The 22,960-nt window shown below is 41.9% G+C and overlaps 1 protein-coding gene across 6 annotated transcripts in view; it reads left to right on the top strand.

The window, feature by feature from the left end:
* Positions 1–22,960, top strand: part of MYO1B (myosin IB) — a 183,936-nt gene that overhangs the window by 18,819 nt on the left and 142,157 nt on the right. For all 6 annotated transcript variants that reach the window (XM_019554102.1, XM_019554106.1, XM_019554104.1 and 3 more), the window contains one exon: positions 7,071–7,213. In XM_019554102.1, the coding sequence (XP_019409647.1) occupies positions 7,079–7,213 (135 nt within the window). In that variant the 5' untranslated portion in view covers positions 7,071–7,078. Of the gene's footprint in view, positions 1–7,070; positions 7,214–22,960 lie in introns of those variants that run through there.

Genomic DNA, 22,960 nt, shown 5'->3' with positions numbered 1-22,960 from the left:
ATCATGCATCAGATCCTATCATGCCTTTATGTGAATATTGGGGGGACTATGATAGTGGAATGGTCTAACTTCTTTCTTTAATAAAATGTCTGTGCCAGCTCACAAACATGGGCTCATGATAGAAAGTCTACTGATGAGGGAAATGTAATTCGTGTCATATAAAGAAGACTGTGCTCCAGCAAGAGCGAACAGGAGTGGGTATTCAGGAGAGGAAGGACTCTAGAAGGTGTACTGAATGTATATGACCCTTGAGTTCAGGCAGCACAGTTTCAGGGTTTCCTATCAACATTTTGTTGAGGACAGGAAGAAATTATTTTAGATGTCACTGTTCCAGCTGAATCTGGATCCCAGTTATTCTAATAAATGGATACAACTTGTGTTAAAAACACTTGGTGGTATAACAGTGTGGACACAAAACCTTAATTGCAACTGGATTAAGTAGATAATACTTTTCTATAGTGTAAATTCATTAAGATCAAGGTAAGTGAGAATGGGGCCCGGAGGTAGGCTGAAGAATGAGGAAGTCAGGAGCTGACAAAGGAGTAGGAAGAAAAGGGCCTGTGCTCTGGACTGCAGATGATGTTAGCTCTGGGAGTGAGGAGAAAGTCTAATTAAGGAGGGAACTAGGTAGTGGGTGTGGGAGAAATTAGAAAATGTTCAGGCAAAGTTCAGATTTGCAGGCTACACATTAAAACCAAGAGCTATTTTGTTGGTTGTTAAGCCACATTTGTTATCTTACTAAGAGTTCTAATAATTTACAGTTGTTAATCTTTGTTCAACACTTAATTTCTTTAACATGTCCAAAATGTAGGGATGTATCTAAATCATGGTGGAAGTTCATGGAGTAGCAGTTGCTTTAATTTTGCTCTTTTCAGTCTGTGCCCTCCTCTACCCTCCTGAAGGCTAGTAATGCTTCAGTTTTTGTCTCTTGGCCACTCAACAGCAGGTTGGGGGGAAAAGAGCAAGATTAAAAGCACCACTGTGCTGTGAACTTTTGCCCCAATTTAGGTAGGCCCCTACCAAAATGACTTGCTACAACTATAACATGAAATATAGAAGTAACTTCCTTGATTTGGTCAATACCTTTCTTATATTATTTTTATTAAGAATTTTCACTGGTGTAACATTGCACAATTGAGATGCATTTCAAATTCAGTTACATCTCAATATTCCCCAAGTTCAATATTTTTCATAAAATAGAATTTGTTTACTATTTTTATAACCCCCCAAAAAAGGAAAAACCCATTATAATTAATGTGTCTTGCATCTGACCTATTTTCCTGTTTCCTGTGAATGTGTCAGTGCATAATTTGGCATCGGGTGGTTTTCATTGGATCTTATTTTTGAGTGTTGAGAAATTCAGAACATAACTCTACCTAATCTATCCTGTGGATTGTTCTTTGTACTTTATAAGCAACATTTTCAAAATAGGATCCTAACTTTACACTCTGAGCCCAGGCACAGGCATTGTCTCCCCTTCCCCTGTGATAGTTTGAAGACAATGTCAGTGGAAGGTGCTGGGTTTTCAGTACCATTAGAAAATCTGGCAAGTTTAACGACCTAAAAGTGGATTTGAGCATTAGAGTTTGCCAGGCCTAGGTAGGAAAATGGTGGATGAAATCTACTCCCTTATCAAAGCCTTGTTGCTTCATGTGTTTTATATTAATATATCCTGTTGCTTTTTCAAGGTAATTTTCCAAAGCAGGTCTTCAAAGCAGTAGTATTTGAACCTTCCAGTTTTACTTTTTTCAAAGTGCTGTGTGCACATCAGTTCTTCTCTTTGAATGTAATTGTTTAATTTATTTCCACTGTAGTTTACTTTTTCAATATATACACATGAAAGAAGAAATTATTTTTAAGTTAGTACTTCCTCTTCCTATTCAAATTGGCCTGCAAACATGCCCAATTCTATGATGTGTCCCACAAAGAATTTCCCAGGAAGGATTTCTTGACAGCCGAATGATGGCTTAGATCAGTGATTCAACCAGGTTTTTGAAAGATCCTTTTAAGGGTGATGTGCATGGTTAGGTTTGCAAACACTTATATGTGAGTCATAAAATCAACTCCAACATTTTAAATAGGATTCCACAGTGTTAAAACGTTCTGACATTCTGTTCTTTCTGAGTGCTTTGCAACAGAAGAATTATTCTGCTATCTTATTTTCTCATATATAACCCACACCCCTTTTGCTAAAACTGGTTGGTGAAAATTGGGATGCTTATTGAATTTAAGAATGCCAAAAATTTCCAGCCCCAGGGGAGCTGGTTGTGGGGGAGCAGTGGCAGTGTTAATTGCCACAGTTTTGGGAACCATGGCAATTAATGCTGCTGCAACTGCCAAACTTCCAGACCTAGAGGGAGTCCATTGGTAGGGGGTCTACCTGCATTGGGTTGGTGCACAGTCCCAAACCCAGCATGTGGCCCTGGAGCCTGTGTTTTGGGTCAGTCTTGTGGGGCTCAGATCCTGGTGGGGCAGGCCAGCTCCCTAGCTGCTTTGCTCAGTTTCTACCAGGAAGAGTGTTTGCTTCATCCTGCCTCTCAGAAGGTGAATGTTGTATATGGGGGTGTGCTGTATGTGAGAAAACATGGCATTTTTCCATAGTCAAGAAGTGAGTGAAAGCTAAGAGCTGGCATTTTCAGAGGGGTGACTTGATTCTAATGAGGTTGAAGACCACTGAGTTAGATCAGACAGTGTTCTTGGCTTTTGCCAATTTCAGAGTCCTTAAATTATTTCATAAACTATTGTAATTGATTTGGAAAAGTTAGTATTTAATCATGTAGTGTAGGTACTGGGCGTGTCTACACATGTCTGTACAGCGTTGTTATTGTGCTGTAATTTAGTACTTCCAAAATAACCATGTGCCACCAGCACAATGCAGTATGGGCTGTTACTGCACCATTATTTAGCATTTCCAAAAGGAAGTACTAAAGGATGGCACAGTAACAGCCTGTATTGCATCATGCTGGTGGGGCACAGTTATTTTTAGCTCCTTCATTGCTGTAGCAATGAGCTATACTAGGGGTAGGCAGTTATTTCAGGTGGAGGGCTGCTTACTGAGTTTTGGCAAGCCATCAAAGGCCGCATGACAGACTGCCAGGGGCAGATAAATATTAATTTTCTAAATTTTTTAGGGGCCCCGTGGGCCAGATAGAATGGGTCCCTGGCCGTATTTTGCCCACTCCTGTGCTATATTGAGCAAATTGCTATAGTAGCATAGTGGTATCATCGCAGTTTTTGTCTGCGGATGCTATGTTGCCATAATGCATTGCTATAGTGATGTAGTGTCATGTGTAGACATGCCAGCTGTATCCCGGTTTGGTCGTCATCCAGATTTTAGACATCTTTCTGTTTCACAGTTGATAGAAATGGTAACTGATGAAGTATTACTAAGCTAATATGAAGACATGTTCTGATTTACTTAAAACATTTTCCAGATCTTTAAATTTCAGATTTATGGTAAACTCTTCAAATACTTTTAGTAGATTGTTGTATGTAGACTGCATACTGTTCTAGCTTTGAATAATGGGAAAAGTGATTGTCTGCACTTCCTTTGTAAGTGTCTTGCGATCTAGCAATACGTGAATATGCTATATAATGGCTTTGCTACTTCTGGCTGTGAAATTCCATAGCAATGATGCATTTAGGATGGTAGGTAGCTTGTTATTACAGATGGTAATACTGGTTAGATTTAATTTTATGTTACTGTTAGCCATGTTAGGACTTTTGCATTCACCAGTTTTTTTTATACTGCCTCCAGCATTTAATAAATTCCATGTTTAAGAATGTTTTTGGTTAAACAAAATAGATGAAAGTTGCTTGCAGGGGAAATCCCACAGAGAGTAAATATACAATTAAATACTATAGTTATAATACGTCAATAACGTACGATAGTTTAAAGAAGAAGCTCAACTGAGCTGAGTTTAAAGATGATGGCACCTAAATCATATCTATGATATGAATCTTTTCTACATATTTTCTTTACTTTGTTTGTTTGTTTGTTTTGCTAAGTCAGGGAGCTGAACTTTTAAGGAACAGATTTTTTTTAGAAATGGCTTTCCCTAATGTTCAAAGAAATGCTGTTTTGTTTATATAGAAAGAGTGACCCAGCATGTTGATTACCACAGTGTAGAATGATTGTGAGACTGCTCTTGCATTTCCATGTGAATGTCTAATGATTCCCAGGCTTGGTAAGGTTGTGGAATTTTGTAAATGTTACTTCTGTTAGCTGCCTGTGGAGCTTGCAAATTTTCTTGGCTGAATTTGGAATAACATCAAACATGACTTGAGTCTTGGTCGATGACTTGAGGGATATTTCAGCCCTCAAAAATCAAATAGTGAGTAATGATGTGGTGACTGCATACAAAGAAGAGGTAAAAAGATTGAGTAGCTTTAATTTAATCTGATAAAAAACTATAAATGTGGTGGTGATTGGCTTACAAGCAGTTTAATTAATACTGATCATATAAACTAATGACACTCTAGAGATCTAGCTGATCTCACAAGTTGAGAAAAAATATTTAGAACCAGAATTTGTTGTGGAGCAATTACTGCCAAAATAATACTTATTATTGCAAGGCCACTGATTGATTTGGCTGTTCTACTATTATAATTTTATGACTGCACAATAGTCTCAACATGTTCCAAGTAGCATTGTCAGCAATGCTGTTTATGTGTACTTAATTCAGCACTTCTGTCAGGGCTCTGATAAACTGTAACCTTTGTCATAAATGCTACAAATGGCAAATTTACTACTTAAAATCCTTGTTAAAGCTAATTTATTCTTTGCTAATTTTTGTATTAGAATAAGTCTGGTAGGGTAAACTAAGTATTGAAATTCAGTCTGGACCTTAGCTTTATATGTAGATCTTTGTTTGATATACTTTTTCCACATGAAGGCTTGTTTATTATTTGGATCCTGGTTCTTTCTTCCAACCATCCCTTCAGTAAAAAGAAGTTGGTACTATAACTGTTCTCAGTTGCAAAAAACCATCCTTTTTCATTTGTATTTAATTTCTCTTAAGTAGTTATGTAGGATTTCTGTAAATGAGGTTGGAAATAAATTGTAGTACATGTTATACATCCTCAGTTTAAAGCATTAGCATGTCCAAGTATATTTTTCTTGCTATTGATCAATGTATTGGAATTATTTTTTCCTACGGTGAAAAAGTTTTATTAAGAAACATTGAGTTTTCCAGTGTATCTGTATCTTTCTATTTTAAAATAGCTTTGTTGTCTGACTCAAGCCCACAACTAAGCTTTACACCTAAAAGCCCAAGTTTGTGTTGGTGTGGGGAAGGGAAAGGTGATTTCAAATCACAGTACTGACATTTCATACTCCTTCACTTTCATCTACTAAAAGCAATGACTTCATGAATCTCTCAGCATTTTCCATTTGCTATAATGGAGAGCATGCTTTGAGCAGGGGGTTGGATTAGATGACCTCCTAAGGTCCCTTCCAACCCTAATTTTCCATGATTTCTGTGTGTAAATTGCAATGCAGTTACTCAATTTTAGTTAAAAGTAAATGCTTCTCATAAGCAGGTCAAGTCAGTGGGAAATCTTTCCTTGATAGGAGCTGTGAAGTTGGAGCACTTAATATGAAGCATATTTATATAAATTATTAATAGCACCCCCACACACATCTCCCTTTATTTTGTTTCATGAAGGAAAATAAGTTGGCCTAGCCTACTATGTGAAGAATGGAAAGCAGGAGCTGAACAGCTCTGTATGGCATAACACCAGATAGCTTAAGGCAGTGGTCTCCAACCTTTTAAAGGTGAAGATCACTTTTTGAAGTAAAGGGAGACCCAGGATCTACTGTGACCCCCTGCTCACCTGACCTGCTGGCAGGGAGGCAGATCGAGGTCAGTGCTGCATAGGTGGAAGGAAAAAAAAAATATTTGGGGGTGGGGAGATTGAGGCCCCAGCGATGAGGGAGGGTGTAGGGCACAGATAGGACCCACTCACCCCAGCCCTCAGCCACAGCCTGCCCTCACCTCAAGTGCTGATCTCAGGCACACAGCTCCCGTGCCTCCCATGCACGCAGCAGCAGGAGCTACGCTCCCCGGATGAGCCACTCGTGGCTCAGTCCCGTGCCCTGCCCTTGCTGTGCAGCACCTGTCCCTGCCCCAGGGCCCTGCAGTGAGGGAGGGAGTGGAGTAGGAGCAGGCTTGAGTGTGGACCTGGCCAAGCCAGGCTGGGGCAGGGTTGGAGCCTGGGTGGTGCATCCAGGCATGTGGGGGGGGGCTTCTGCCACTGCATGCACCCCAGCAGAGAGCCAGGGGCTACATGCCCCCCTGGTCTGTGTGTGGGGCAGAGGTGGCTACCGCTGCATGTTGGGCTTTGCATCCTGAGCCCTGCACAAGATCGGGGTGGGGGGGAGGTGCCCCCTTGGCCTCTGCCTGGGTGCGTGCAGCAGCAGGAGCCCTTCCTTTCACCTGGACGAGCTGCCTGGACTCTGACCCTCTTCCAGTCCAGCCACAGCCCCATTCACCTCGTGGCAGGGGATGTGGCAGAGCATGGACAGGGATTGTCCCACTTGCCCAGCCCAGCCCCAGTGGCAGGGGGCATGGCTCAGCCCAGCCACAGGTGGCCTGCCGCCATCCTGCCACTTCCCATGTGCGTCCTTCTGCTCCCAATCACGGAGTCTCTGACAGTTGATCTTAGTCTGGAGGGGCTGAGATCAACTTTCAGAGGCTCCAGGATCAACCAGTTGATTGGGATCAACCGGTTGGTGAACACTGGCTTAAGGGAACAGCAGCATATCATAACAGAGTTGCAAACAAAATAAACCTGAAAGAGGTTTGGGGTTTTAACCTGTTGAAATCATCACTCAGTTTGACTGTTTGAGGCAGAACATGCTCGAATGACATTTTGGGGACAATGGACTACAGTTCTCGAATTGTTACTAATATCAACATTTCAGATATATTAAGTATTTTAAAATCTAACATTTTTAATCTAAGTCATTTGATGAGTTTATATTTGTTTGGTGATGGAAGGATGTAGGTTTCTGTGTATAAAGAGAACCTTTTAAGCTAGTGTTCTCAAATTTGTTTTCTCTCTTTTAGAAAGGAAAATGGCCAAAATGGAGACAAAGACATCACTTCTAGACAACATGATTGGGGTGGGAGATATGGTGCTTTTAGAGCCTCTCAATGAAGATACATTCATCAATAACCTCAAAAAGCGCTTTGACCACAGTGAAATATACGTGAGTATATGTTGCATAAATAGCCTTTTTAATCCTTTTCCTTTTCTTTCTTTTTTAAAAATTTTGTGTAGGGATGCAGATCAGCTGCCTTCCTTGACACTAATTCCATAAGAAGAAGAGCTTAAAATCTTTTTTCCCCTCGTGTATTGTTACCTCCTGCTTCTATTGCCTTACCTTACCCTGACCTTCTTTAGCCGTTTTATGGTTCTTTGCATGGGTTCAAACCGCGTCCTAAAGGAAGGGTTGGGTCCTTGAGCTTTTCACAGGAAACAGTGCAGGAATTTTAATACCAATATTTTATCCTGCTGTTATCCAAGAAGGGTGATGTTGCAATAAATACTTTTTTCTAGGGTTGGAGGGTACAGAAAAAGCAGCAGTTGGTTTAGCCACATCGCTTTGTGGTCAACAGGTTGATAGCGTAAGAAAGGTATATATATATTAATGATTCAATCAGTGTGCTGCAAAATTCTTTTAAGGATGCCATGTGGTGCCACTTAATATTATCACTGTTAGAAGTGCAAACACCAACATAATTAACAGGACAAACCCAGATAATTCACATAGTAATCCAGAGTGTCAAAAACATTCATGGTATTTCTGAATTTTTTGCAACAGATTTGCTCTTTTTTTTCCAAAACCAAGAAAAATGAGCGTGAAAAATAAGAGCTGGAATTTTCCAAAGGGTGCCTTCAGTCTAAAAAGGTTGAAAACCACTGGTATATATTAAATAATTTTCTTACAAATCTAGTAGGTACCTATATGTTCATCGTTAGAAACATTGTTACTAAACTTGAATATATGTAGGATTTGTTAAAATGGTTGAGCACATACATCTTCTAACAGCAGTCTTAAGAAGAAGGACTATGGTCAGGGCCTACAAATGAGGACTTCCACCCTGATCCCAATTTTGCAACTTGTTTGACACTTAAATTATTTCAACAAAGATATTTAGGGTTCACCTTTAGGTATCCCTCAACCAGCCTGTCATTATCCTACCCTGTAACCTACACCAAAGCTATCCATATTATGCAGCTCACCTGTGAACTAGAGTCCACTTAAGAATTGGCTTGTCTCCATTTATGTGCAGTTGAGCGAGGAAATGGGGATGCAGAAGGACTGAAGGTCTGGTATAGGGAATTGTAGGAATTCTGTCAGTGGAAATCCTACATGCTTAAGGCCAACAACACCTGGACAAAAAGGGGAGATCAGATAGATGAGTAGGGGCAGCTTTGACTAGTTTAGCAGAACTTCCAGGCTTGAGCTGGACTACTTCTGGAGTCAGACTAAGGGCTTTGCAGTGTAGATGCTTCTCATGCATGAGTTTTAGGATGACTTTAAGGTTACCACTGCAATCACAGTCTTAACTCTCTTTAAACTGCATGCAGTATTGTAAGTAGTCCCTGCAGCAATATGAGAGTTAAGTGCCAAGAGCTTTCATATCCATTAGGGGCACCTGCAACTGACTGGAATTGAATGTTAGTGTACTATACTTTACTTTATACTTATCCTCCACCTGTTAATCTATTTATTTTCAATGCCTTATGTTGTTTGGTGTTCTTTCCTGTTAGGTTTCATTCTGTTTTCTACTGTCTAAATCAGGGGTGTCAGGCTCATTTGGCCAGGGCCAATTCACAAGCTAGATCTGGAGGAAGGAGCCGTGTCATCTGACATGGGTTGGAAATTTGGCAGGGGGACAAGTGATGACAGTGTTGTCGCAGCAGCCACTGCTCATCCTGCTACCACATTTCTGACCTGTGGGCAGTTCTGCAGGCCAAATGACTTGACTGCTCTCTGGATCCAGCACATGGGCTGGAAATTTGGTGGTGAGATTAGTGGCAGCTGCTGTGGCTCCTAGAGCCATGGCAATTAATGCCACAGCTGATTGCCCCCCAGTTTACATTCCTGCTCTAAATGGTTTATCTGAATTGTTTTCTGTTTACTGCTTATCTTTCCCTTCTCTTCCATGCTTTATTTTGCTATGTTTCTCTCTCTCTCTCTCTGCCCCATTGTGCATTCTTTATTATTTTCTCTTCTGCCACAACTGATCTCCCTCCACCTGTCCATATCCATTCTGTTGCCCACATCCATTCATCCATGCACATTTATGAGTAGCTCACATCTACTTACTATGTCACACTGATCCTCACACATATGAACTACAAAATTTATCTATCGGCAGAGAAGCCAAGCAAGTGGAAGGGTGAAGTCAATGTGACATCCGGATTCTGGAGGGTGAGAGAGACTCCTGTCAAGGTGCTATTTGAAGAAGTTATCACTCCTAGCCTCTGATAATCAGATTTCTAAAAGCTGGCTTCTTTGACTTCTTAAAGAAAAAGGTTGTATTCTATCCCTCCCTCCCATGCTCACAGATGGGCAAGAGGAACTTTTCATATCTACCATTTTTTCTGGCTGGTTTTCCCCAGTTAACAACTCTAGCATCTGACTTTGCTGCTATTCAGTTTTCTCAAGATGTTGCACATATAACTGACTTGAGCGGCAGACAATGTGAGCTTATACTCAAGTTCTTGTTTTGGAGGTAACTCTGTTAATCACAAGGAGTAGAAACTTACAGTAGACTATGCAGCAGGCACTTGCTGAGGAAAAAAAAATTATTTGGCCTGAGGGAGTGGCATTTTCAAGAATCTTGATTTAAGGTTTTACTGAATGCCGAGTATTTAGGAGGTATTTTTTGACTTTGTGAAACTGGATAGTTTTGTCTGGAGATAAGTTTGATTTAAAAGCCAGATACTCAATTGACTTCTAAAAGTTTATCTTTAAAAACGATCAGTATTACTCACTAGTTGGTAACTTTTTCAAATGTACATTCTTTGAAACCTGTAACAGATGCATGATCTGTTGCCAAGCACACAGACCTTTTAAAAACAGGTAGTTCATTTTTGTGCGTGTCAGATTGCCCAGGAAGGGTAAATTATGTAGCTAACTTTTTCTCTTGTTGTTGTTAAATGAAGTCTATTACTGCACCTTGTAGAGACAGAGCTTCTTTTAAAGCACAGTGCTGAACACTGTAGTGTATTAAAACATTTAATTCTCAGCTAGTGCAAACAAGTACTGTTTCAAGGAGGTACCAAGCCATGAAGCATTATTAGGTAGATTGGATATCTGATTTGCAGCTCTTCATAATTTTATTCACTGAAGTATTCAAGGAATGTTATTTCTACTCCATATCAGTTGCATTCTACTGCCTTGCAAATTTCACCCCCGCAATTTTGTTCCCTGATGTTTTCTAAAACTTGCAGTGGTCAGAATTTTGTTGGTTACAACAGTGTTTCCAGCCCAAGGCACACTTACATTACAATTACTTACATTACTTACAATTTTCTGTGGCACACCTGTTAAGGCATTCCCCATCCTTGTACCTATGGTAGCTCATTGCCATGGCTAAATTCCGTGGCACACCTGTTCATTTCTGATGGCACGCTTTTGTGCCGCAGCACGCTGATTGGGAAACGTTGAGTTACGACAACCTGTGGGGGGCAGGCCGTGGACGTGTACGTGTGTGTGTGTTCAGACAAGTGCATGTTTTCCTAAAACCTCAACTCTGAGAAGTAAATTTTGCATTTCTTTTTTTAGATATGGGGGTAAACGCATTGAATTCCTTGTTACATCTGGAAGCAATGTTTTTTTAACATATAGGATATCAGTTTGCATGCTGTCATGGGGCAGCAAAATGCAACTACTAGGCTAGGGACAGAAGTTGCACGTAAACTGGTTTAAGTGTTCAGAAACTGGTTTAAACCTGTAACAACATAAATTCAGTGCACATAAACCAGTTGCAAAATGGCTGAAACTGGTTTAAGGTAAACCTAGTTGAATGTAATATCGGACTTAAATGATTTAGGCTAAACCAGTTTATGAAACTTCTGCCCCAGACCCCTTCCTGGTTCAAGTTAAATTATGGTCCCTCAGCATCACAGTATGCTTTGCAGCCCTGGGCTGAGTTTCTGTTTCAGAGAGCAGGGTTGGCCTCACCCATCTGTTCCCTAGACAGGCTGGCTGACAAGGGGGTGGAGGTGGGAAACCTGGCTGGGGACCACAGCCGGGTCTACAGTGGGGGCAGCCCCTACCAGAATTTTCCCTGCTGGAGCAGAGGCATCAGCTGGCAGGCTCAGGCAAAGGGAAGGAGGGAGGGATGAATCCCCTCTTCCACTGGCACGGGACCCCAGCTGGGGTTTGCTTGGCAGGGACTGGAGTGAAAGGGGTGGGGGCATGAGGCGGGGTGGGGGGGCAACCACTTGGGAGGGACTGCCCCACCCGAAGAACCCTGGCCTAGGGTCTGAGGCGAGGGAGGGGGTTTAAACCCCACTTCCCTGGCTGAGAGCGCTGGCCCTGGATGGGGTATGACCATGCCCCCTGCTCTCCGCTTGACCCTCCTTTCTGGGCCCCGGGCAATCCCTCCCAGGCTGTTGCCCCACTACCCTGGTGGCAAGGGCAGGGAGGAGGAGCAGGAGCTGCTGCTTTGGTGCAGGGTCCTGTTGGCGCTGGGCAGCTGCCTCAAGGAAGTGCTGTGCCCTGGGTTGCTGCCAGGGCCCTGCTGCCTTTATGCCCTTGTAAACTGCCTGGTGCTGCACTATCACCTGCTCCACAGGCTGTGCTGGGGCTGCGGTCGGGGCTGGCCCAAAGGTGGCACTGGGTAAGGGGTGGGGGTCTGCTGTGCTCCTGTGGCTTCTGGGGCTTCCTGAGTGAGCTGGTGATGGTGTCATGCAGCCACAGCTACTGCCGCCGCTTCCTGCACCACAAGCTGTGGGTTTGCTGCTGCAAGTGCTTCCCTGTGCTGCTGCCACTTACCCCTTTTGTGCTCATCTAGCTTGCTGAGAAGTGGTTCCCAGGTGAGTGTAAGTGGGCATGGGGTCATGGACACCTGGGGGAGCTGCTGGGCCAGGGCTGCTTCCAGGAGGTGCTGGGTACTGCCAGCTGGGTGCTATGAGCAGGTGGGTGGCATGGCCCTGATGCGCACAGCGTGGCCCTCATGGCATGGCCCCACTATCTGCCCTGCTCCAGTCTGGAGCTAGCCCCAAGCACTCAACAGGGTCACCTTAGGGCTCTCTGCCTGTTTAGTGGGAGGGACAGGGAAAGACCCACCTGTGTGAGACCCTCCCCCCCACGCACGTGCACACACTGGCCTGTCATAGCTAAGTCCCCCGTCCCCCACATTGTGTCTAATGCCCCCTTCTCCCCCACCACTGGTGCCCAGTTGCATCTGAGCCCCCCCCCCACTGTTGTTGCCCTGTTGTGTCTGAGGCACCCTTCTTCCACTACTGTTGCTCCGTCATGTCTGAGACCTTCTCCCACCCATTGCTGCACCATTCTGTCTTAGACCCCCTTCTCCCCACCCCCCATCCCTGCCCTGTCCAAACAGAGTAGGGCTTTCAGTGACAACTCCCGAATTTTCCAGTGTTCCCTGAGTTGGCCCTGGCAGTGCTGCCTGCAGGCACCACTGCCCCTTATGGCTTTCTGTAAAGGGATGTGTCTGTGCCCAGGGCCAGCACTCTGTGCCAGGGAAGGGTATTTAAAGCTCCTTCTTAGGCCCTGGACCCCAGCTGGGGTTTGCTGGGGGGGGCAGTTCCTCCCAGTCTGTTGCCCCCCCCCACCTCATGCCCCAGTCCCTGCTCGAGTGGAGAGCAGGGGGCATGACCATACGCCCCTGGTGCTGGGATGGGGGTAGGGATAGCCTTGGAGTTTCAGTCCCTTCCCTTTGGCAGTGGCTGGAAGGCATGCTCTAGCACTCCTGGATTCTGGCCTGAGCCACTGCAGGCATGTGGCTGCATTTCCTGAATCAAAAGTGAATGTCTGTTCATTTGCTTCTCAGTTTTATTTCTGCAGTTTAGACTAACCTGCAAAGACTGAATCAATTCAGCCTCTGGGTTTTTGACTGTCTGTGCTTAGCTTGAAAGAGCTACTGTTGGAGCTAACAAAGTGTGAGGACTTCAGAACCAGTTAATGTAACTTGCAAGTAGGGTCCATTCACAGGGCAGCAGCAATGGACTTGCCCTTTCCTAATACAGTTGTAGATTCAGGTTTGTTCATTTTTTTTCATTGCTCAATTAATTGAACCAAAGACAGGTAAATGGACACTTAAGTAATAGGTCATCATCATGAGTTTTGAGAGTTCTCAGTGAAATACTGGTTTGTGTCTGTGTTACATGTTTTATAACTGTGTTAAAAATATAATTTCTGAAGGTGTTAGCGTGCAAGGAATGAAATTTCTGATGTGATGGTTTTCTAAAATGCTTCAATTCTGCAATGCACCAAGCCTGCTGTATAACTGTATTAGCTGATCTTCCTCTGTAAAATTCAAAGCAAAACGTAAGCAGATCAAACATTTCACTTTCGGCAAAAACAGGGTAAATGGGCTTTGCATGTGTATGTTTTTAAGGTGGAGGCCAGAATAGTCCTCTTTGTCTTCCTACCCTTGGCTCTTAACTATTTTGCCTCTGGCATTGCCAGTCTGGTGGTTATCTGAATCTTTTTCTATGAAGTGCACTTTCTTCCTTATTGCAGGGTAGAATTTAGCTCTGTGTCTTGCTTGGGTTATGCTGTCTCCTGCATTGGACACTGTAACCTCTCAAGCATTGGAATTGCCTTGCTTATATGTCTTTGAGCTAGGTCTGAGTGTGCCTGGACTATGTAATTCTTAAATACGAAGTGCGCAGGATTGTTACGAAAAATCAAGAATGGAGAAAGGGTAAATGATTGCAGTCATAGTGTAATCTCTCTTTGTATGGAAAGCTTTGGCAAGATGGCAAATTCACATCTTCCTGTGTGAATATTGGTTGTTTCTTCTTGCATCATAGATACCAATATACAGATTGATTTTTTTAAAGTTCTTTAAAACGGCTGAAAGATGGTTTGTTGTTTCAAAAATGGCACGTTCTGTGGTGCAGAGGAGGAAGCAGAGAGCAGGCTACTGACTTGATTACATGTTGTACATTTTCATGAGTATTTGATGGAAAGTTTAATAGAGTTGGGTGTTAGGTTGCATTCCAGAGCATGAAGCTGGAGACTTTGCCTATAAAAATAAGCATAAAGGCTAGTGGCATTGGCATTAGGCCAAATGTTGTACTAAAGACCATAGGATTTTGCAGTAATCTTGTGTTGAGAAGTTTTGGGGGCCCACTGGGTAATACACATGTGTTAATTGAAAATGAGAATATTGGCATTTAAGCATGTCTGGAAATGGTTGATGTATTTCTGCTGAATTTTATTCTTGCTAAGAATGCCTAGTTGTTAGTATAAAATTGGAGTTAAAAGTTTCTAAAATGTTTACTAAGATTGCATCCCTTTTTATCACTTTTCCAAACATTCCTGGGAGCCAAGTTTTGTTTTTTACTAATATTTACAGAAAGCACACTTAGTTGCTGAGATTCTTTTAATAAACAATGAAATTCATTCCACCGTGAATCTAAATCTGTTATATGTGGCAGTAGCTTGAAAGTTAGGCTGCCCTGTTAACAAACAAGATCATTTAGCTGACTAGTTACCTACCTTGGACTATCTGATTACCAGAACCTAGTGCTTAAAAGTTCCAGTTAACAGCTGCGGGTTTACTTTTTTGTTCACTCAGTGTTCACTGAACAATTTCAAATAGTGAAGTGATTCATAAAAATCAGGTCTTGAGTTATACTCCTTTATGGGCAGTGAGGCTTTTTCCTAAAATAAATGTAGTAGATAGTTTTTCCAGTTGTTTGTTGGCATCATCCCAGCCTCCTTGCTTCATAAAGTTTTGAATCAAAACATATATTACTGTTATTCACAGAGGAGCATTGCTTAGCTGAAAGAAAGGAACAGGAGTTAAACTGGAAAACAAAGAGGGGTCATAATTTTCTAGCTCTATTTGCCCTTTTAGTACTTAGAAAACCCATTTTATTTTGTTTTAAATCCAGGCTGTCAAACAACTCATTCCCTGGGCTGGGTCTCGCCCCAAACCTCAACTTCTGGGTGCCTTTCAGTAGGCTCATGAGCCAGATAGAGCGGCTCCATGAGCCAGATCCAACCTGTGGGCCATATGTTGACTTGCGTGTTTTGAATGTTTTGCAGTTAAAATGTCCTTTGTCTCTCTCCTCTATCCCTTTCCCTCCTTCAGTTATTTTGAAGGTTTAAAATGTGACATTTGCTAGTACTCTGTTTGTTTTTCAAATGTCCATGTAAGCTCCTCTGAGACTAGATTATATTGTAATGCCATTTTTGCATTCAGTTCTTGTATAACTGAAGTTTCAGATAAATAACTGGAGGGCACATCCTGTTCATAGCTATAATCTGGGTGTGGAGTAGAACCTGGCTTTTTTTGTTGTCATTATGGCAAAACTTGAGGGAGTTTGCTGCTCATTGTCAGACACTTGTCCTGAAATGTGTCCTCAACTTTATCTATATTCTAAACTCACCTCTGACCTTGCTATTTCAAAGTGTCTAGGCATTTTCCCTAAGCTGCTGTCTAGTACAGTACGTTCCTCTCAGCTGCACTTAAACCTCATGCTTCACATATTTCAGTTGGGAAAGTAGTGAAGAAGACTTGCGGAAGAGAGATTTCTGTTCTGTGCGTACCAAATCTTGAAAATGAAGGATGTAAATGCCTTAGAGTGGCCCCATGCATATGCCTATAATTGTGCCAGAGATGGAGAGTATGAGAGTATTGCTGAGTGTGCAATCAGGAACACTTTAAAATATGACCATGGTGCCTCATTTTCATGAATTGCAGCTGGGGAGCAGGAGTGAGCAGAGTGGGGCAGACTTCATGACGGGCTCCCAGATTTGGCATGCAGACACTGTTAACATGTTCCAGTTGGGGGTTCTGAGACTGAGTATTAGCAATGGCTGGCTGCGTTTTCCCCCACTCCCTCTTCCCCTTCATCTACAGGTGCCTGATTGGGTGGGAAGTATCCCAAAGCTCACAAGAACCTCAGGGACTTCTAGGGTATGGGAACCCTGAAATCCCTTTGAAGCTTGATACAGCTCTAAACTATATTGTGGTTGCAGAACTAGTAGCAACCATGGACTTCTGTCTCTGGAGCTTGTTGAGAGCACCCCCTTGGGTGTCAGCCTCTGGGTCTTTGTAGTTTTGGGGGGTAGAATTGTGATTTGCCACCTTGGAGGCAGAAGGTAGAACCTTTGGAGCTAATATTTTGGATGTTTTAACAAACATTTCCTGGAGCAGGGTTAGGTTGGGAAGGGAGGTACTTATTTCAAGTCATTGTTTTGATTCGTGTTTGTTTTTCTTACAACCCTTTATTAAACCAACACACTCATATAGTAAACAGGCAGATTGTGTGTGATATTCATTACATTGTAGCCCCATGCCCATCACAATAATGTTTATGAACAGAGAAGCTTACCTCCATGGGAGATGGACTGTCTCATGTAAGGATGCTGGAAAGTGTGCATTTCATGGAGAAGCACCCGGAATCCCCTAGGACACAATCTGTTTTAAGTCTTTCTGTCTATTTGAGATAGGGAAACTTCCACTAATTAAGGGAAGGATGAGATTATGAGTGTAGACCAGTAGTTTGAGTGCATGTTAAAATTAAGAGATTGAATTGAAAAGTTCATCCCACTGTATATCAGAAATCCTAGAAGCACGGTTATGGTTGCGTTTTTGTCTCTTTAATATTAAAACTTTCAGTTAATTGATAAACTATTTCATAACTCTTCCTCACTCTCTTTTCCTTTCTTGATTCCATTCTCTCTTTGATTTTTAGTCTTTTCATTACTGTTTTTCTCTGTCTTTGCATGAATACCAGGAAGCTGTTTAACTGAGTTGAGTGCCCACAATCTAAAATAAGATAAAGACACCACACCCCAAAGACCAGAAAATCTAATTTAATCATTCAACGAAGTTCCAGCAGAATTATGTTTTTGTCCATTTTTATTATAAAATGATTTATTCTGGTTCAAGCATACTTCTAATATTTCCCTTTAAAATTTTTCATGTGTTATTTCTTCCTCATATTGAGTAAAGAAATTTCTTGGTACTGATTTCTCCTGTCTGGTTATGGTTGGTTTGTTTGTGAAATATTAAATCTTTTTTTTTTTTTAGTATAAGCTAGCAAGCTTTCATGCTCAAATTCCTGCACTTGGATTGCTTGAAATTCCTTTGGTTTGACTTCTGTGGCGCTAATGCACATTACACTTAACTTTATTCCAGATAAAGTATATAAAATACATATTTATTTGTATAAAAATATCTGTTGTAAAGGAAGGTGGGTTATTGAAATCAATCTGGGTAATGCAGTTCTTCCATTTAATTTATAGTGATGTTAGGGTCTGGGATGATTGAGCGATAAATAACAATTTCCACCTTCCAGCAGAGTTAATTTTGTGCTCTCTAGAAACTTTATTGAAATCTGATTGGTGTGGTCATATGCATCTTCAGAACTTGCTTCATATTGCCCTCTGTGTACCTTCTCTGTGGACAATACCTTATTGTCACTTCAATGCTTAAATCTATAATAGGTTGCAGAGGATTAAGGGCTTGATTCTGCTACATGCAGATGGTTCTTCCTTCTTCCTGGCTTCAATTGAGAGATAAGAATGCTTGTTGTTCTGCAGAACCAAGCTCTAAATGATTAACTTTAGTAATCTTAACATTGTTTGGTTATATTAACATATGGCTTTGCACCTCTGCATCACCTTTTTTTTGGTATTACCTGGGTGCCTAGATTAGGGATTTTCAGTGAGGACGTGGCACCCTGGGATAAAGCGAGATCCTTTTAAATGTTGCTCAGGGTGTTGCACATTATTAGCACTATTAGTTGTGCAAACAACTATGCATGATTTACAAGAGTGAGAATCTTTAGTATCAAAAGCATTCTGACCTGTTGTGGTCTTTCTGTGTTTTTTGCAGCAGATGAATCTCTCTTTTTTTCCACAGTGAAAAAAAAAAGTAAGTTAAAGAGTTGATGCGTCTCTCTCCCTGCTCCTGGATGTGGCTTGGCTGCGTGCCAGGATGGTCTCCCACCTTCATGGGAGCCCTTCAGCTCTCGACCCCTCCCTGCCTTCTGGTGCTTGACCACTGAGAACCTGCTGACTCTGCCAGATTGGCCTGTGGCATCTCAGTCTTACTTGTCTCACTCAGGTCTTGCTAGCTCTTAGCAGAGGGGATTCTGCTAGCTAGAAAAATCACACCCTTGTCTGGTTCAAGCACTTGGAAAAGATGGATCCCCTCTTCCATGGAAAAGGCCTGCTTGTATGGTGAAATGCTCTGACAGTTATCGCTGACAAGTTGGTTAAAGGATTACATTACAGGGTTAAGGGATATAAAACAAGGTTTATTATAAAAAAAACGAGAACAAGCATAAGAAATCAGTAACCACATATTGAGATACAGAGATAAAGGAACAATCAAACAAAAGATAATATCAGAACAATAACCTGTTCCTACCCTGCATCTTACATCCAAGAATGCAGTTTTGACTCAGGATCCTAGTTGAGGGACTCCAGTATTTATCTATGCTCAGGAAAAACTGAAGACCGCCCCTCAGCTCTCAAGGCAGAGATTAAGAACAGTTTCTTATCTGGTCATTTACATATCTCCCACATTGGATCTCAGTGGGAAGGTGGGGACACTATGCATATGACTTTCTGACCTTCCAGAAAGGTGAATGTTTGCCAGACAAAAAGTTGTTCCTGATCCAGTTAAGACCAGCATGATAAGATGCACATCCTTTCAGACCTGGAGAATACTAATCCAGTGTCCCTAAAATGCTGTCTCTAGCTTAATTTCCTCCACAGCAAAAAAATGTTCTTTCTATTCCTCTGTGCTACTTATGTTAACTGTAAAATGTAAATTTGTAATTGGTTGAGAGGGCCTATTTGTGAGTAAACGCACCTTTTCAGTTGCTAATTCTAAGCCAGTTTTACTGTTTAGCCTTTCATAGGTGCCAAAAAGCTTGTTGTTTATCACTTTAAAGTCATTGTTGTATTGTGTAATTCTAGTTCCATGATATCATATTAGAAATACATTTTAGATCAGGACTGTCCAAGTTCTAAGCAGCTGTGGGCCTGAGGTTGTACACTGCACGTTCCTCATCCTCACCTTGCACCATATGCTTGAATGTCTTGCCCTTCTTCCCCCAGGGATGCAGAGGTACAGGCTGCAGCAGTACTGTATGCCCTGTCCCGGCTTAGGTTTCTTGGCTTTGGGCTCCCCCACTGTATGGTGCCTGGGCACAGGGCTGCAGGCTTCCCTAGCACTGCAGGCTGTGCTGCATAGGCAGGGAAGGGGAAGCCAGAGGAAGGGAGACCCCTGCTGCCAGAGCAATGTGGGGAAATCCAGGGAATTCAATTTAAGTCTTTGCAAGACATATGCAGGCCATCGATTGGCCAGCCCTGGTCTAGATACTTAAAGCACTCCTCCCAACTGTAAATAATATTTATTTGTTTTCCATTGCCTTTTGAACTGTGATATCTTCCAGACCTGGTTGCCTCTTGATTCTTTCCTTTGTCTACTCTGACTTTCTCTTTGCTGGAATCTTCCCACAAGCTCTTCTACAATGCTAACTTGTAAAAAGTTTCTGTGTCTACATTTTATGAGGCTGTGTGTCATGGCTAGTTATCTTAAGCATGTATGGGAAGGTACTTAGTCCAACCAGTCATAATTTCATCTAGTATGTTTTGCTGAAATATGTAGTCAGCAGACTAGTGATTTTATTCAAAGCATCTTAATCTCAACGGATGGTAGGATTTAGAGAAAAGTCAAACATGGTACACAGCTGCACCGTGAAACAAGATCTGACCTTCTGGTTCTCATGTTTTCAGAGCCAGGATCTCCTAGCAGCTTTGTTTTTTCTTTCCCTATCCAGCTGTACCTCGTTCTGTGCTTGATAAAAGTTGGCACTTAAGGTAAAGGTCTTACCGTTTTTTCCCCTGTTGGTGAGACTTTTAATTCTTATCCCCAGCATCATGGTTTCAGGCAAATTGATGCATGATGTTGGTAATTTTTAGTAGCCGTAACTAGGGCGGGGTGACCAGGGCAGATGCCCTGCGCACTGACTTGTGGGGGGGAGAGAGGTAAAGGAGGGGCTGAAAAATAACAGCTGCTGGTGACACTGGGAGTTTCCACTGTCCCAGTTTGTTGCAGCTGCCCCAGGTGCCCAGCTGCTTTTTTTTTATGCCTCTAGTAATCTTCGTTGGTCATGCTGAGCAAGTGGACAAGAGCTGCTGTTATTGTGTGTTCTAATCTACAAAGTAGGATTGTAAAGGGAAGTGATGTTTTTATTTACCAGAGTTTCACACACGTAACTGAACTATGCATAAAAATCTGCCCTTTCATTGTGATGATGTCAAAACCAATGTCAATATCTGCTTTAAAAAACAGCTGAATATCAAAAAAACTCATTTGTTATGTGAAATGCTCCTAATTCTCTAAGGTTACTCAGCATGTCTTAATTTTTTGGGTACAGACCCTATTTTTAACTCATCCATGCTTTATACAGATCAGCACCGAAGGACTGTATAAATGTGGTAAATCAACATGACTGCATTTGGATAGCGTTATGGTGATGTAAACAACATCAGGACACGACAGCACAAATTTGTGGTTTTCTGTGACCGTATTAAATGTAAAAGGGAGTCTTTATTTTTTAAATTTTTTTTGTAGTTAAAGAATGAAATATACTGTGAGTCCTGTGTGAATCCCAGTCCTAGTCTGTAGCTGATGGGAATGGCTAGGCTGATAGGTTCCTGCTTCCTGGGCCCTGAAATTCCATCTTTTATATTAGCCTCAAGATGATGTTCAATCTGGAATGTTAACTCTGTGATGGAAGGGAGAGAAATACATAATGTATGTCTATTAGATACTATTATATGTAGCTGTACAGACAAAGCTCTGGGGCAGTAAAAGCAGAGCATGTTTGCTGTGGAAATACCTAGGGAATCTTTGCCCCAGACAAAATCTCCCTGCTGGGGTGAGGAGGGGCACTGCTCTCCCTCTTCCTTTAAGCTACTTTACTCTAGAGTTTTTCTATAGTGTAGAAGTGATAGAGAAATTGATAGAATTGTAGCTGGATAGACAAACCTTACAGGAGATGACTTGCCTTTGTGGCAAGGGTGATGCTAAATTTTCCCCCTCCAGTTCTTGTAGTGTCTTAAAAAATAGAATCAAGTAATAAATTGCATCATTTTACTTTTAGGATGGACAAAAAGATAATGCTGAGTGACTATATTATGAAGAGTTTCCTGGTAAATGGCATGGAGTTCCCAGTTTATACCTCCAAAATATACTGTAACTCTACTGGTGGTTTATCTCTATTGGTTGCTGGCTGTGTCTTTGAAGAAATAGAGACCATAGGGGTTTTGTTAAGTAACACTTTATAAGTATTATTCAAAATTGGATAGAGATCTCAAAGACTAATCTTTTGAATGCTATTACAGATTGAACGCATTCTTTTAATTTTAAATATCTGAATAACTGGAGATTGTAAGTAGTGCAAGATCTTAGACCTTAGCTCTTCTTTGGTTGGGCACTAAATTTAAAAAATGGTTTGGGTAAAATATTTTAACAGTATACGGTCGTGAAAAGAGTAGGAGTGGTTATATAGGTAAGACATGGGATTTAGAGGTTAGATTATTTGAAGTGTATTCTTAGTGCTGTTGTGGCTTTGGTCAAGTAAATTCTTAGCTTCCATTTCCTTTTTAATAAAAATAAATAATTGCATTAATAGGCTTTCTATCACACTCATCACTATAGTAACTGAGCATTTCACATGTTAACTTGTCAGCTCTAGGGCTGGTCAGGAATTTTCCAGTGAAACCTTCCTTCACACAAATGCCAACTAATTAACATCAAACTTTTTGCGTGGGACTAAAAACTGCAGTGAAATTTCCGTCAGGAAGTATCTCGGGTCCAAGGTGAAATCTCCAATGCAAACCAAAGGAAGAAAAGAGACCTACTCCAAAATAGTCTCATGATTAGGGTACACATCTAGAATGTGGGATGTTTGTCACTGCTTTGTTTTGGAGCACCTTGAACACCAGTATAAAACAAGGATGTGAGTCTGAATGTACCATGTTTCACTGAGAATCCTAACCATGATTAGGCTTTTTTCAGGGGCTAGGGAGAAGGAGTCTGTCCCTCAAGTTTTTTGCCAAATATATTGTATATAATGCAGATCAGGAAGTGATGTGTATGATGGGAAACCAACTTCATACTAAGCTGCAATCCTGACTTTTGTCAGTGTTTAAAAGTTCATACTTTGACTTGGGTAACAAGGCACAGAAAATATTTGCATTAACACTGTATAGTTGAGAATTAGAATTCATGTCTGTTGAGACCCAGTCCAGTTCTGCAATAATGAACCTTTTCCCCACTAGTATAATGAGGTTTAGCAGTTCTGGGGATCTTAAATTCTCTTGGCTCAGTGACTTATCCCATAAAAATGATAAATAAGTGCATCTCATCACAGATCTTGCAACATGATCATTTGAACCTATTTTTCAGTTTTTTGTGTTGGGGATAAGAATTACCGTATTTTTCGGACCATAAGACGCACCTGACCATAAGATGCACCCAGTTTTTATGGCAGGAGAGAATATGTGTGCCGGTGGCCGGCCATTTTTATTGCCGGCTCCCGGCCACCGGCACGGGCGCTGGCTTCCGGTATAAACAAGCGGTGGATGTCCCGCTCGGGCTCCGCCGCCTCCGCGGGCAAGCTCCGCCCCATCTCCCCGGGACACGGCATAAACAAGCGGCGGGTGTCCCGCTCGGGCTCCGCCGCCTCCGGGGGCAAGCTCCGCCCC

Source organism: Crocodylus porosus, unplaced genomic scaffold (genome assembly GCF_001723895.1).
Source record: "Crocodylus porosus isolate Cpor-Errol unplaced genomic scaffold, CroPor_comp1, whole genome shotgun sequence".
In the NCBI taxonomy this organism is placed as follows: Eukaryota; Metazoa; Chordata; order Crocodylia; family Crocodylidae; genus Crocodylus; species Crocodylus porosus.
This window is presented reverse-complemented; position numbering and strand designations above follow the sequence as displayed.